This window comes from Hippoglossus hippoglossus, chromosome 6, assembly GCF_009819705.1.
Source record: "Hippoglossus hippoglossus isolate fHipHip1 chromosome 6, fHipHip1.pri, whole genome shotgun sequence".
Classification (NCBI taxonomy): domain Eukaryota; kingdom Metazoa; phylum Chordata; class Actinopteri; order Pleuronectiformes; family Pleuronectidae; genus Hippoglossus; species Hippoglossus hippoglossus.
In genome coordinates, this window is record NC_047156.1 from 27,834,972 (window position 1) to 27,849,744 (window position 14,773).

The 14,773-nt window shown below is 40.9% G+C and overlaps 1 protein-coding gene and 1 long non-coding RNA gene across 2 annotated transcripts in view; one reads left to right on the plus strand and one right to left on the minus strand.

Annotated features, from left to right (window-relative positions):
• Positions 1–5,950: 5,950 nt before the first annotated feature.
• LOC117762772 lies at positions 5,951–14,673 on the plus strand. Its single transcript, XR_004614075.1, has 3 exons — positions 5,951–6,092; positions 7,676–7,678; positions 14,663–14,673. It is a non-coding gene; the product is annotated as an uncharacterized LOC117762772 (long non-coding RNA).
• LOC117762750 (NT-3 growth factor receptor-like) overlaps positions 5,990–14,773 on the minus strand; it is a 123,660-nt gene continuing 114,876 nt past the window's right edge. The window contains exon 18 of the mRNA XM_034587343.1: positions 5,990–6,651. Coding sequence (XP_034443234.1) covers positions 6,466–6,651 — 186 coding nt within the window. The 3' untranslated portion in view covers positions 5,990–6,465. The remainder of the gene's footprint in view (positions 6,652–14,773) is intronic.

Sequence of the window (14,773 nt, forward strand, 5' to 3'; positions counted from 1 at the left end):
CTTTAGAATATGAATGCAACTCATTACATATCTTATGCCATTGCATTGGTAATTTCTCTTTTGTATTTTAAGACCAAGACTATTTGTATGTATGTCATACTGTGTGAGACTCACTGTCAAGGAACTTGTTTTAATAAATGTAAAAAAAAAAGTAACAGAACGAACTGGCCAGCTATGGACCCCGCAGAATCAGACGTCATGCCATCACGATGCAGGGAAATCTTCTAGGACAACATGATCAAACCCTCAAGGGATTAGTGGATTTGGTAAACTCTGTTTGAGCCATGTAAACTCAACTCGACGCATGCTTCAACCCAGCCCCTGGACCTTCACCAGAGGAAGAGTCAGCCCCGATGCCGCCAGCTCTCCCTGTCCTCTCTTCCTGTGACTCCCACATTCCCACGCCCGAACGCTATTTCGGTGAGTCTTGGTCTTGCAGACGATTTTTGCTTTAGAGCTCTCTCGTATTTGATAATCAACCTCCTATGTAAACTTCTGATCCGGTAAAAATTGCTTTTTAAATGATTCTCCTCTCGGGTCAGGCCGCTCAGTGGGCCACTGCCCTGTGGGACGAGACTTGCGTTTCAATTTATCCTTCGATCAATTTGAAGTTGAGATGAAAAGGGTTTTGGTCCTGCCAGTTAGGGGCAAGGACGCAGCCAGTCACTTGCTTTCGCTCCGATAGGGTACATGCTCAATTGCGACTACGCGGCCGAGTTCGGCATCCTGGCCGCGGAGAGCGACTGGGATTCAGTCACTTTACAGAGTGTATTTTCTCAGGGTTCGCAGAAAATATTAAGGATGAGTAAAGATGACACAGAATCTTTTGATGGGTTAATTTCATTAGCTATCAGGTTAGATAATCGTATTAGAGAGAGAAAAAGAGAGAGAGCAGGTCGCCTGCAAACCCCAGCACCTCCCTCTAGATCTGCTTTTCACTGGCACCCGATCCATTATCCCCCTCGACCTCTGCTGAACCCACTGAGGAGCCCATGCAGCTGGGGAGGGCTAGACTCACTGCAGCAGAGCAACAATGGAGGTTTAGAGAGAGGCTCTCACTGTACCAGCCTGGCCACAACCTTACCCAGTGCTTTAGTTGTCCAAAAGATTAGGCTCATCAGGCAGAGGAGGCTCCTTTGTTGCCGCCTGCTCGGTGTGCACCCGTGGAAAGATATTCCACTAATCCTTCTCTGGACTGCTTCGACCATTGCCCATCCCCAGCCGTCCATGGTCCCATATTACTGTAGATTCCGTCACTGCCTCCCCCCATTGGCAGGTAATACAACCATACTCACCATGTTGACCGTTTCACTTTGTACCTCTTCCGAAACTCCCCTCAGCCCTGGAGACCGCCGATCTTCTGACCAAGAATGTTTTTCGGCTACACGGTCTACCCTTGGACATTGTTTCAGACCGAGGGGCCCCAGTTCACCTCCCAAGTTTGGAATTTCTGTAAGGTGCTAGGGGCGTCATGAGCTTATCCTCCGGGTACCACGCCCAGACCAATGGTTAGACCGAGCAGGCCAACCAGGACCTGTAAGCAGCCTTACGCTGTGTTTCTGCTCGACATCCCTCATCCTGGAGTTCCCATTTAGCTTGGGTGGAATATGCACACAACTCCCTCACCAGCTCCGCCACAGGTATGACTCTTCATGGTTATGTATGATTTCCAACCCCCCTTCCTCCCCTGGTCCTCCTGACTTCCCTCCTCGCTGGCGACATCACAGAACATATCCTTCACCCACTGTCATCTATAACCTCACCCTCGACTCAACTTTATTGGACAATAAACACCCTTGAACTATCCATACTGTGTGGTGCTCTGTGTTCTGTCTCTGCTCTGGGGCTGAAGACACTTAAATGTAACAGACACATGTATGAATACAAAAGATACAAAAGAAAGATTATGGTAGAGATAAAGGAAACAGCAATGACAATTGTAATGATAGTGTCATTCTCGAATAATAGTAGTATATGTGAGTAGGCCTATTGTACATCTAAGCATTCTAGTTGTAATCATAATTCACGATCAGCTGCCACCATGATCCTCTATCATCAAAACTGAACTACTTAATGCATTTTTAAATATTCAAAGGAGTCATATGTTACAGTAGTAAACTGAAAGATTTAGTCAAATGTTTAAGATAATAATCAGTAGTGACTATGTTCTCTAAATAAGTTTTTTATTGTTTCCTTGGAAAGTGCTTCAAGAAGGACGAGACAAAAATAGAAAAAAAGACAACACAACTATTCAAAGATGATGAACTTTTAATAGGATAGAATCATTCATCGAACCAGCTTAAAAGTTCACTACACCTTATCTGTTTAAAAATACATTATATAAATTGTCAAATTATTCTAATACATTGAGTCATAAATAATAGTATGGAGACAAATATACAACACATAACAAAGACAGAGAGAGAGAGAGAGAGAGAGAACGGACAGGAATGACAGACTTATTATTGAGTTACAATGATTTTAACATATTCAGCTTATATACTTTATACGGAAAACATGGTGCAGGAAAATAGTTCAGGTAAAGGGATTTAGAATGAAAGAAAACATGAGCAGATAAAGTAGAATGAATAGCATGGAATGAGGAAGAAAGAAGAAAAGAACAACTTGTATGAGTCATCAAAGAGAAAAATATAACGAAATCCTTTAACCCTAAGAAATTATACCATTTGGTGTACTTATATATCTGAGACTCAATTAATGCAAGCTTAATGCTGTGATAATACGAGATGTCTTAGCAAACAAGATGGGGTCAACATCCATTTCTGCCCTAGTCCCAAACACCAACAATGTAGATGTATATTTTTGGTTTCAGGAGGAGAGAACACACTGTTTTTGGCTAATGTTGTCTTTAATTATTATCGTCATTATTTTTGTAAACTTACCAGGTAATGGGGCACAACCCCTGCTGCACTTTGATTTTCATCTTACTTCACAAGAAAAAGACACGCTCCATACAAAGGCACAAGGGCACACTGCTTCCTGAACTGGCCCTGAATGAGGTCACTGGATCCTAATCATGACCCCAACTGACTGAAACGATGCCTCCAGCATGCGTTTCAGCTGGGATTTTCTTGCTTAGTTCAAGAGAAACACTCTGAGTCTATGAAAAATTAAATTACAATTTCTAATCTAACTAGGATTTTCTGCCTATGAGACATTTTGCAAATAATTACAATATTCATTCAAAAAGTGATGAATTTATAAATCCTTTTTGGTCAATGTCTACTACAATGTCTACATCAATGTCTACTGTCTATTTGCTGTAGGTGCTCCATTTCTATACAGAGTGAGAACACCATGTGGCAAGGTCACTTAACAAGGTGGATTGTACAATTAGTACAAATGGCAGTGGGTGACCCTGTTACAAACTGTAAAAAGTGTTAAAAGTCAATGAACAGAACATTTAAAATGAGTGGAAATTATGTCTCACGAGTCTTACTTGATTAAACCATACAGCGTTTTGCTAGTTACACTCAGATGCAGTAGACTTTCTCCTTTAATCTACTAGACACATTTCAGAGAGGAGGGGGGGTAAATCAGGGATAAATCACTAGCCGGTGTGAAAGAAAAGTGAGGGTCAGAAATTGCTACTGAAAAATGCAGTGTTCTGAACTCATTTGATTGTCCTCAGACATTGATCGAAAAATTCAAATTTGAGCATACCCATCGATAGCTAGCCCTCAGTTAACATCTGTATTTGTAGTACTTTCTGAGGCTAACAAATGGGGTATCCAAACATGCCTCCAGAGAAATTCTAGTGAATAATGCAAGGCAGTTTTTTAAATCATGTTTAGCTTGAACACTATTAGGAAATGTTTGATCATTCTGACATGCAGTATGTATACATACTGGCTAACCATGAAGTAGGGCTTTTCAGGCTGCGTACCACAAACATAGTGCGAACACTTTTTCTACACTATCTCCATGTAAGGAGCTACACATAAATGACTAATCATATGAACATGCAAAGAGAGATTCTAATAAAGCCGCTCCACCTGAGAACCGACTAACCATGCAGGTGAAACTAGCTGGAGGTCATTCAAATAAAAAAAACATTCACAGTAAGAGAAGCAATTTTTTTCTGTAGTGTGAAAGACATGAAGTGAGCTGTTGCACTACTACTGTAACTTATGAGTTTCCTGTTCCTGCTTAAAATGTCCTACCAGAATATGACCATTTAGTGAGGTTACAGTTACATCAGAAATCAGACACTTATAATTACAGTAGTAATGGAGTTCAATGTTATAGCACAAAGACACTTTGAAGAAACTTCTGAGATAACAGCAATCAAACAATAGTACACTCAATAGTTTGACAGTGGCTTACACGTTGATTTCTCACAGCTTTCAGACACAGCTGTTAAACCTTAATAAACTGATAAACCTTTCTCAGTTCATTCAGCCTGTGTTGACTTTTAGAAAGATTACACATTTGTACACATAATTATAGTCCATTTTGCTGCTGACTGTGAGTTTCATGTCTCAAGCTGAGACAGCTAGGATTAAAACACTCGACACCCAAAGAATAAACAGATTTCAATCTGACCTAGTGTTTCAAATACTATCACTGCCAAAACAACAGCCAGTTAACTTAAAATCTTTCCTTTACTGTCCCGACTGTTTAACATGTATTATCATATTAAAAATACTTTGTGGCCAGATAAAGTAAATGTTAATAGCATATTACAAAGGGAAGAAAAATTATCAAAATATCTATTGGCTTTCACATCCCCATATGACAACACATCAAGAGGCTAAAAATAATAAAGGAAGACGAAATCAGTTAACATATCTCAAGACGTATAGACTTACAGTAGATACATTCTTTAAGTTACAGGGTGTTGTTAATGAACACTTTCTGTTGTCATAAAGTTCTTGTTGCTCTTGTGTAGGATCTTATATCGATCCAATGTGGATCCAAGTTAAAACGCATATTTTTTAATGTTATCCTTAATGATGATAAGTTTGGTGCTACCCAATGGCAGAATATTCCAATGGCTTTGGAGCATGGCAGAGGTCCACTCTTTGATTAAAAAAAAAATGTAAAAAATATACAGGTAATAGGCAATAAAAATGTATTTAAAAAAAGAACTGAAAATGTAACTCCATCTTGGGTAGTTGGATGTTCTTATCAAGCTGTAAAGGGTATACAATCTTTGTTTTGGGCATTTTTGATATATATATAAAGGGTTTACTTTTCTGAATCATTCAAATTGTTTTTTTCATATTTTTGAGCATTTTTGCTATATACATATAATATTAACAGTGGATTTGTTTGTAAGAAAAACAAGGACAGTTTACAGCTAGTGTACATTTTAAGCAGGTAAACAAAGGTAAAAGTAAAAACAAAGTAAAAGTGCTTTTTCGAAGACTATTTCCTTTTGTCTCCAGTGTTTAGAAAGTAGTAGGAGGCACTTTGGTCCATCTCTGGGGCGATAGACAATCACTAAGGCCATGTCTCAAGGCTCAGTCACGGAGGGTCTGGTTAGGCGCTTGCATTAGTGAACAACTTGGTAGACCAACATGAGACTCAGAGTGGATGGAGTATTTATGAAGGCTTTGTAGATGAAGATTCTGAAGCATGTTTACACTAGACAAGCACACAGTGGCTGCTATACAAATACTTATTTGATTCATCTACACTTGCTCTTTCTTGTTGACTTGCTTCCGCAATGACTTCATGAAAAACATGAAAAAGCATTACTGATGGTCATGTAAATACTGCATTCACTTAAAGTTAAGCCAGGACTGGCCCATCATCCTTTCATTGATTTATAGGAACATTAATAAATCATGTTAGGGTGAAATCAATATAATCTAGGACTGGATATTAAAAAAAAGCCAATCCAAACTCTACCAGACTTGGCCAGGCTAGGATAGAAAAAACTAGGATAGAAATTAAGCTTCACTGATCTGGACAGGGTGAAATGAGAATGCATAGGCTACGATATCATGGATAAAATGTTTTACCTAAGTTATAAGGATAAAAAACCCAAACCAGACCCGTACAATCAGGTTAATCCAGTTAATTCCAGTTTGATGCAATCCATACTACATAGTCAAGTCCTTGTAGTCATTAGTTCTTTTGAAAAGGGGCAAGACCTGACCACATAAGTCCGGACCCAGTCATGGAAGGTAGGCCAAAGCCATTTGCTCTTCATTTACTTTATATTGTAATGCAGTGCTGTGTAATCCTGTTAATTCCAACCCAGCTAAACACACATCACTCCACTTTAAGTAATTCCAATCCTCATAGGTTAGGTAATTGGATACAAGATACGGGTCATTGTCTAATTCTGATTTACATGGTTCCATCAGAGGCTATGTTGTGAATCCATGGCTAATTGTGGCTCCAAATCAATCAATTTACCTCTGATCCAGTGTACTAGTTTCTATTAACGTAATTTGGATTGAGTCCAACCCGAAAAACGCCTTTTATCCTTTCCTATCCTAGTATATCCAGATAGACTGGTGTGGCCTTCATTAAAGTTATGAGCATCTTCTGAATGTCCTTAATGTTGAAGCGCTGTTGTGGCTCCCTCTGCCAGCAGCCCAGCATAATATCGTAGATTTCCTTGGGACACAGCCAGGGGCACTCAAGTGCCCTCCCCTGAGTAATACACTCTATCACCTGGGGAGACAAAGAGACACATGATTAACAAGACAGTCACTTGTCTTGTTTGAGAAAAGCTTTATTTTTGTGTACATAACATTTAAAGTCATATGTTGAAAACATATTCAGAATTACATCACATGAAGATCCTTTTTAAGTATACTTGTGATTTCAAACTCATAAACCTTTTCCTTCAAACTCAGTTTCAAATTTGAGCAAGGAACAGAAACAGCAAATAGTTTTAAACTGTCATCACAGACTTAGTTTCTATCCACTTACAAACAAGTTCTGTCCCTCGCTTTCTGTTGTAGCATTTCATTGAATGTAGTTCTTTGTAAAATGTAATCGTGTTCTGTAAAATTCTGTCCTGTATAGTGAAATTCTTTTGTGTTTTGTGAAATGTCATTGTATTTTAAGAAAAACTGTTGTCATGTCATGTTTTCTGCAAATATTGTGTTTTGTGAAATGTCATTTTTTGTGGAATGGTAAATGGAAGATAAGCAGATATAAACAATTATATCTGTATTTATATAATGCTTTTGTCGATTTGATGACAACTCAAAGAGCTTTACAGTATAGTTTTTTTAGCCATTCAGCCATTTACACACACATTCATACAATGCATCTATGTGCAGCACTTTCTCTATGACAATAGAGACTATTTTTGGGTGCAGTATCTAGCCCAATGACACTTCAGAATGCAGAATGGGAAAGACTGGGGCCGACCTGGTTAGAGGCCAACCCCTTAGCCACAGCCGCGTTTTTACTGTGTTTGAAATGTAGTGTAAAGTGAAATGCCGCTGTGTTTTGTGAAATGTATTATTGATGTGGGGCTGTGCCTCAGAAGATATGGTGCATCATCCACTAACCAAAATGTTGGCGGTTCAGTCCCCATTTTTCCTATTCTGCATGCCGATACTTACCTTTGTCTTGTAAAATGTGTTTTGTCAAATGTCATTGTGTTTTGTCTAATGCTGTGTTTTGTGAAATGTTTGGTTTTGTGAAATACTGTCATCTGCAATGTTGCTGTACTTTGTAAAAGATTGTAGTATTTTGTGAAATGTGTTTAGTTAAATTATGTCGTTTCATGAAATGCCATCGTGTTGTTTTAAATGTTATATTGTATTGTTTTCTGAAAATTGTCTGTCGTTTGTGGCTGAGGGTGGTGCAGGCCCAGAGCCAAGCAAAGTCGATTCTTATTACTGAGCTGTCTTTGTGGTCTTTAATTATTCAGCTATATAAATAATATTGCACATGGTAAACAATCTTTTCCTTACACAGAGGGGTCAGAAGTCGTGTTGAGCTGCATTTCAAACGCATAGTGATCGAGATGATGATGTATCTTTGTGATCTCCGCACCGCAACCACACACTGAAACTCGTTAACATGGCGGTAACCTTTCTTTAATTTGCCAAGTTGGTTTCTCTTTGCACACGCACATTACAGATAAATAACTGGACATGTAGATTTTGCTTTCATACAACATACTTCATTTATTTATTTATATATTTTTTCTGTGATAATTAATCAAGTTTTCTTTGAGTTACCAGTTCCTGGGGGTTGCTGCTGGAGTCGTTTGGCCAGCTATCAAAAGGAGGCCCAGCTGCAGCAGACAACCTTAAATGGCTTTAAGCATTAATTGGACTGCACCATGTCTCTCGTAATCATGGGGAGGGACACTGTTTCCTTATGTAGATTTTTAGTTGTTAATCTTTGACTACTGTTATATATTTATTTATTATTTATGTTTAAGTATTTTTCCTTAGTTAATATTATATGGTGTGTTATGTTGTGGCTGTAGTTTGTTTTCAATGTTAGTATGTCTCACTCTATCGCCCTTTTGTGTTTGAGTAGCTTGATCAGCCACTATATATGTTTCCCCCACAAAATTAAAATAAAAAAATTTCAAAGAAACTATCTGTGGCTCTCTGATCTTCCTGCTCGGTCCCTGACAATCTTGATCAAGGACATTTCAGCACTACATATTGCTGCCATAAGGCTTTAAAGAGTTATGCTTCTTTTAATCTGTAGCCCTTACGTATATGCTGGGAATTACATTCCCTTGTGTTTCTTTTGCTGCACAGATTTGGTCATTGGCACTGACCACTGTAGTCCTATACCCCAGATGAAGATAACATTTGTCAGTATTTGCTTCTCACCCATTGACTGTGCTGTTTGCCTGTTTATTGACATTTTGAATGTGTTGCCTGTCCAAATTGCTCCAAATTGAACACTGCCCTTTTTTGGACCTTTAAAAACAAAAATGCCAAGAATGATGATGATAAAGTGATTCTTGAAAAAGGTTTTCAAGATATGCATTACATATACATACAGACAGACAGATTTCTGGGTTAGGTAGATGGATTAGTTATGGTTTGTGAAGTGTGTTTTTTTTAAATGTAGTTACATTCTGAGAAATGTGATTAATTAAATGTGGGCTTTTCTGCAGGTACACAACTGAAGATATGTCCCGAACATCCGCTGGTGGTCACTAACATCCGACTACATCAACTGGCGGTAGGTATTAATTAGTGCAGCAGAACGTACATTACATATTCTCCATCTTATCCTATGTTCAAAAAGTGTTTTGTTTAAAAAGGCATAGTGGTAATGACGTCTGATCTACTGAGCTTTCATAGTACTGCCATACAAGCCAGTAGCCAGTCAGATTTACCTTTAGCCTCAGCATACTCTTAAGTTCCTTATCAGTTATGCCCCCGCTAACTCCCAGACACTGACTCCCGGGCCTAACGGTGCTCCGGCCACAGCTGTGTCCAGTGATGACATAACTCTCCAGGTGAAACTGCCCTAATCAACTCCTGTCTCTCAGCTACAATCGCTAACAGCTTTCAGTTATTTCTCTCATCTAAACTATCTGCGTACGGTGGCTGCAAAGATAGTCCACCAGAAATCCTTGTTATATGTGACTCCACTGTTAGGTTTGTTGAACTCCCAGGCGCCATCACCTACTGTCTTTCTGGTGGCAAAACAGCAGATTTCATAGAACTGACACCTGCTCTGCTCAATGTCCACACCGTGCTTTTGCACACGGGTACCAATGACGTCATGCCAAGACAATCCACCAAACTTCATTATGATCTTGAGTTCCTCGTCTACACAGTCTAAAGCCTAGGAGGAAGGTGTGTACTGTCTGGCCCACTTCCCACTATGAATAAAGGCTCACAATGTCTTTTTAGCCTGCACATGTGGATGCAGAATTTCACCAATGCCACTGGACTAGGTTTTATAAGCAATTTTGATTATTTTTGGACTGAGTGGGACCTGTTTAAAATTGATGGGTTACATCCAAACAGGAGTGGTGTGGGCAAACTGATTATCAACTTCATAAATTTCATTGCTTTTAGCCTAAATTGATGGTCCCCCCAGCAAGACCCTGACCAGCATCATCATTTTTTTATCCCACAGCCCTGTCCCTGACAGTGTGGGTCCTGCTGGTTCTGGTTCAGTTTTCCGCACTGACTCACTTATTCCTATTAGGTCATCTGTAAGACCTGATCCTCCTTCACCTATTTCACCTACTCACAGTCACCTCAAGATTCTATGTGATTTTAAACGTGCCATCCCTGTTATAATCAACGATAGAAGTAACAGGTATTCATGTAGCTACCTCTCTCCTTGTACAGTCACACTGTCCAATCTTATTCACATTGCCTGCCATCTTACTCCAGTACCCGACTCCAAACTTCCAAACATTTTCAAGACAGGTCTACTGAATGTAAGATCTCTGACAAAATTGTGTGTAATGATTTTATTCTGTCACAGAATTTGGACATTTTTATGACAGAATGTGGGTGCAACCTGAAGATTGTGCTCCTCTTATTGAAGCCTCTCCCCCTGACTACTCTTTCTTTTACCAACCTAGGGGGAGGGTTAGCTGCTATCACTATTGCTTATGTTTTAATTTTGTTTTATCCCCTGGTTCTAATAGCTCTCTCCTACTCAGTCTCAGTCTAGAGTTTTAATTTTACCTCTGCCAATTCCTTTAGTAAAGCTTTTAACTCTATCCATATCGAGCCTGTAGCATCAGTTGATGAGCAGCTAACACGTCTTAATTCTGCCTGCAATTCCATGCTGTATGAAATTGCACAATTTCCGATGAGAAAAATTAAGCACCTATCTCAGCCCTGGCTAAATGAGAACAATACTAATCTTATTGAATCAAATGCTTCGTACCCCAAGGTGCTTTTTAACATTGTAAGCCGTGCCACTGATGCTCTCCCTATCCACTCTGTAGAGGCTACTCCTACAGTCTGCAATGAGTTCTTAACCCTCGTGTTGTTCCTGGGTCGGATTAAACCAGAGTGTGTGTGTGTCTGTGTGTGTGTGTGTGTGTGCGTGCATGCGTGCATGTGATCATCCGCAAGCCCTGGCCGGTCAGGGTTAGGGTTAGGGTGACCCAAGGATTGTCATTATCCAATTCTCCTGGGGTCATTGAGACCAATGGATTGTCATTCTCAATTCTCCTGGGGGGTCATTTAGACCCACACCTGATTCCAATTGTAATCTCGGGGGGTATATTAGACCCACAGAGAAGCCGGTGTGCCATTCTCCCTGACCATGTCACGATGTCACGTCAAGCGCGTTTCACCAGAGAACAGGTTCTCCAACAGCTATTCTCCCAGCAACAATCCTCTGAACCCGAAGAGGACGTGAAAGAGCCAGACCGAGAAGCGGACGGAGAAGCAGATGGAGAAGCAGACCGAGAAGCAGACAGAAAAGCAGACCGAGAAGAAGACAGAGACGACGACGACGGCGACGAAGACTACGACCCAGTGGGTGATGCTGCTGCAGATTCGTCATCCTTGGAAGAAGAAGAAGAAGGACAAGACCACGGCACCACCACCACCACCGGACTCGTGGAAAGAGAGACCTTCCTGTCAAGAAACGGGGAAATAACATGGTCCTCGAGGGTGTATGGCCGAGAGGAGGGCCGCTGCTCCTCCTCCTCCTCCTCCTCCTCCTCCTCCTCCTCCTCCTCTGCTGCGGCTCAAAGCGCCGCCGCCACGCCCATCAGGGTCCCCCCGGGCCCCACGATGCACGCGACGTCCCGCACCGGTGACCTAGCCTCGACGTTCCGCTTGTTCGTCATGGCGACGGTAGAGAATCGGGAGGGTCATCGAAAATACGGCGACGAATGGAAAGGGATGGACGAGACCGACCTGCGGGCCTACGTAGGGCTGCTGATCTTAGCAGGCATGTACAGGTCCCGGGGCGAGGCCGCCGCCAGCCTGTGGGACGCCGAGAGCGGCCGGGCGATATTTCGTGCCACGATGCCCCTAAAACTCTTCCACACGTACTCTAGACTGCTGCGCTTCGACGACCGCGAGACGAGACGCACAAGACGAGCCACGGACAAATTGGCGGCCGTGCGAGAGGTCTGGGACGCGTGGGTGGCGTGGCTGCCGCACCTCTACAACCAGGGGCCCGAAGTGACCGTGGACGAGCAACTGGTTACGTTCAGAGGTTAGTCTTGTTTTTCGTTTTTTTTATATTATTATTATGTTATGTTATTATGTTATGTAGCTATAGCTAGATAGCGGCTGCTAGTCCTCGTCCTCATCTCCTCTCCTCTCATCACTTCTCCTCTTTTTCTCCCTAGGCCGGTGTCCTTTCCGACAGTACATGCCCAGCAAGCCGGCGAAATACGGGATCAAATTTATCTAAATGCAACTAAAATCGAACTAACTGTTGGAAAAGAAGTCTAGTCTTAGTATCTGGCCCAGTATTAGACTTTCTAAAAATGATTGAGGTAAAAAAGAAGCAGCCATACTTAACCAGGGTTTAATAAAACTAAATAAATAATCAGTTTAATGTTTTCTGTTTCTTGCTTCTACTGTACCGTACTGAAAACGTAACCAAAGTATGTACCGAACCGTGGTTTTTGTGTACTGTTACAACCCTAGTTAACACACAACCATTCAAAATTTAACACACACGTTTCAAATCACGTTACTTTAGGACCATATAACACTAAAAGTCATCAATATTTATGAAGGTCTAGGGGATAATTTGCTCAGACATGTGCAGAGGTCATGAGCAAGAAGAGCATCCTGTTTATGTTACATTTGGGACAACATTAACTTTCATTGTGGTGAAAGAATACGTAAATGATTCATCAATAACCAGCATTTTGTCAATGTTTGCCTTCGACCATACTCTTCCTAAATGTTGGGCCATGGTTTTGTGTGAAACCACAATTCGGCCTACATGTGCCATCAAAGCCTGAAGCAGCATGTCCCTCCAGGACTCCGTCTCCCAGGGGCCATTAAAAACCAGAGCAAGGAACTCAATGTCCCAGAGGGCATCAACTTCACACAGAGGGGTGGAAACCCCCCCCAGGGACACAGGTTTCAACTCCCATTGGTCACTCTGGACCCCATGACCTGTGAGGTCACCGGGCCAATATAAGCTAGGTTCTCCAGCTTCTTCTGTCTCTTTCTACACTCCCTCAATGGAGAGAAGGCGGTCGAGCCTCTTCATCCTCTTCCTACAATCCTTCCACAGGAGGGAAGGCTGTGGAGCCTCTTCTCCAGCTCACATCTTCTCTTCCCATCCAACTCTTCGAGAGGAGCACAAAGGTGCAGCTTCCAGCTCATCTCACCAAGGAAACCTCCTCGCCCTCCAAGCTCTACCAACCCTTCAAGCAGCGACTCGATGTCCTGCTGGAAAACTTCAGCCAGCAACTGAGCTACACCACTCAACCGAAACCAGCAAGACGACACAAAACTGCGAACTGCACAGCAACTTCCGTTTTCCCCTTTCCACGGACTGGTAACACAACTGGGCTTAATAATTATACTAGGCTAGGTTAGTAATTTGTGTTTTTATACTTTATTATATTCATAATAAATGTTTTTCTTTCACAAATGTTTTTCCATTAATGTTGCATAAGTGAATTTCGCCAACCTCTACACTGTCAAGAACCCCATATCTTTCAACTTAGCTAACTATCTATATGGTAATTTTGGTTATAGTTATTAATTTAATTGTTAATCAGAGTTCCAAATTTGTAGTTAGAACCTTTATCTATGAGACTTAATCAATAAATTGGCTATCTTTTCCCTTCCTTTGAAGGGTGGTGCCCCGAGGTAACTTTAATCAATTAAAGTTATTATTTAATATTAATAATAAAATATTAATATTTAATATTTAATATTTTGATAACCAAATTTATTGAATGCCGAAAGGCACACCATTTTATGGTATCCCGTTTGATGCATTATGGCACAACATAAACCTTAGAATAATTTTTCTCTGCATGGCGGTTGAAAGTGTATAACCAAGAAAAACTCCTCCAGTCAATGGATGCAGCATGTGATGATCTATTGGATCTATTCTATCTGGATCTGATCAAGGCTGGATTCGGCACTCCAATGATTCTTTCCTCATTCCTTAGCAAGTGAGAGGATTGCCTGTGATGTAGATGAAGTCCTGTTGTCTGACCCGGCCCAGAGGCATGATGTTGAGATGGAAAGAATGATTAACGTTGCTTATTTAAAAGTCATATTGTGCATTTTACATACAGGGTTTTCATGAATGCAGGAATGTGCAAATACCCTACATTAAATATTTTCAGTAATGATTTATTTTCTTGCTACGCCCAGAGTGTAGTATTTTGCATTTATTTGTGTAGTGTGTAATAATTGCCAAGTAAATGGTTTGTATTTATATAGCACCTTTCTAGTCTTGAAGACCACTGAAAGCGCTAAACAGTACAGTTTGCCATTCACCCATTCCCACACACATTCATACAGTGCACTATTAGCAGCACTTTTTCTATGAGGGGCAATTCGGGGTTCAGCATCTTGCCTTTGGCATGTAGATGGGGAAGACTAGGATCGAACTGCTGACCTCCTGGGGCGAGGACGACCGCTCTACCCCTCAGCCACAGCTGCCTACGAGTATTGTTTTGTGTGTTATGTGATGGCAGTGTTTGGTTTTGGGTAAAGATAAAATAGTTTTTAATTGTTTGATTTTGCAAGACAAGTCAAAGGTTTTGTGAGTGTAGCTTGTAATTTTGGGGTATGTGTTTACTGTTTTGAGAAAAGGAGAAGAAGTTTTAGGAAATGCATTTTAGCAATCAACTGTAACAACCAGATATGGTTTATTTCACGTTAAC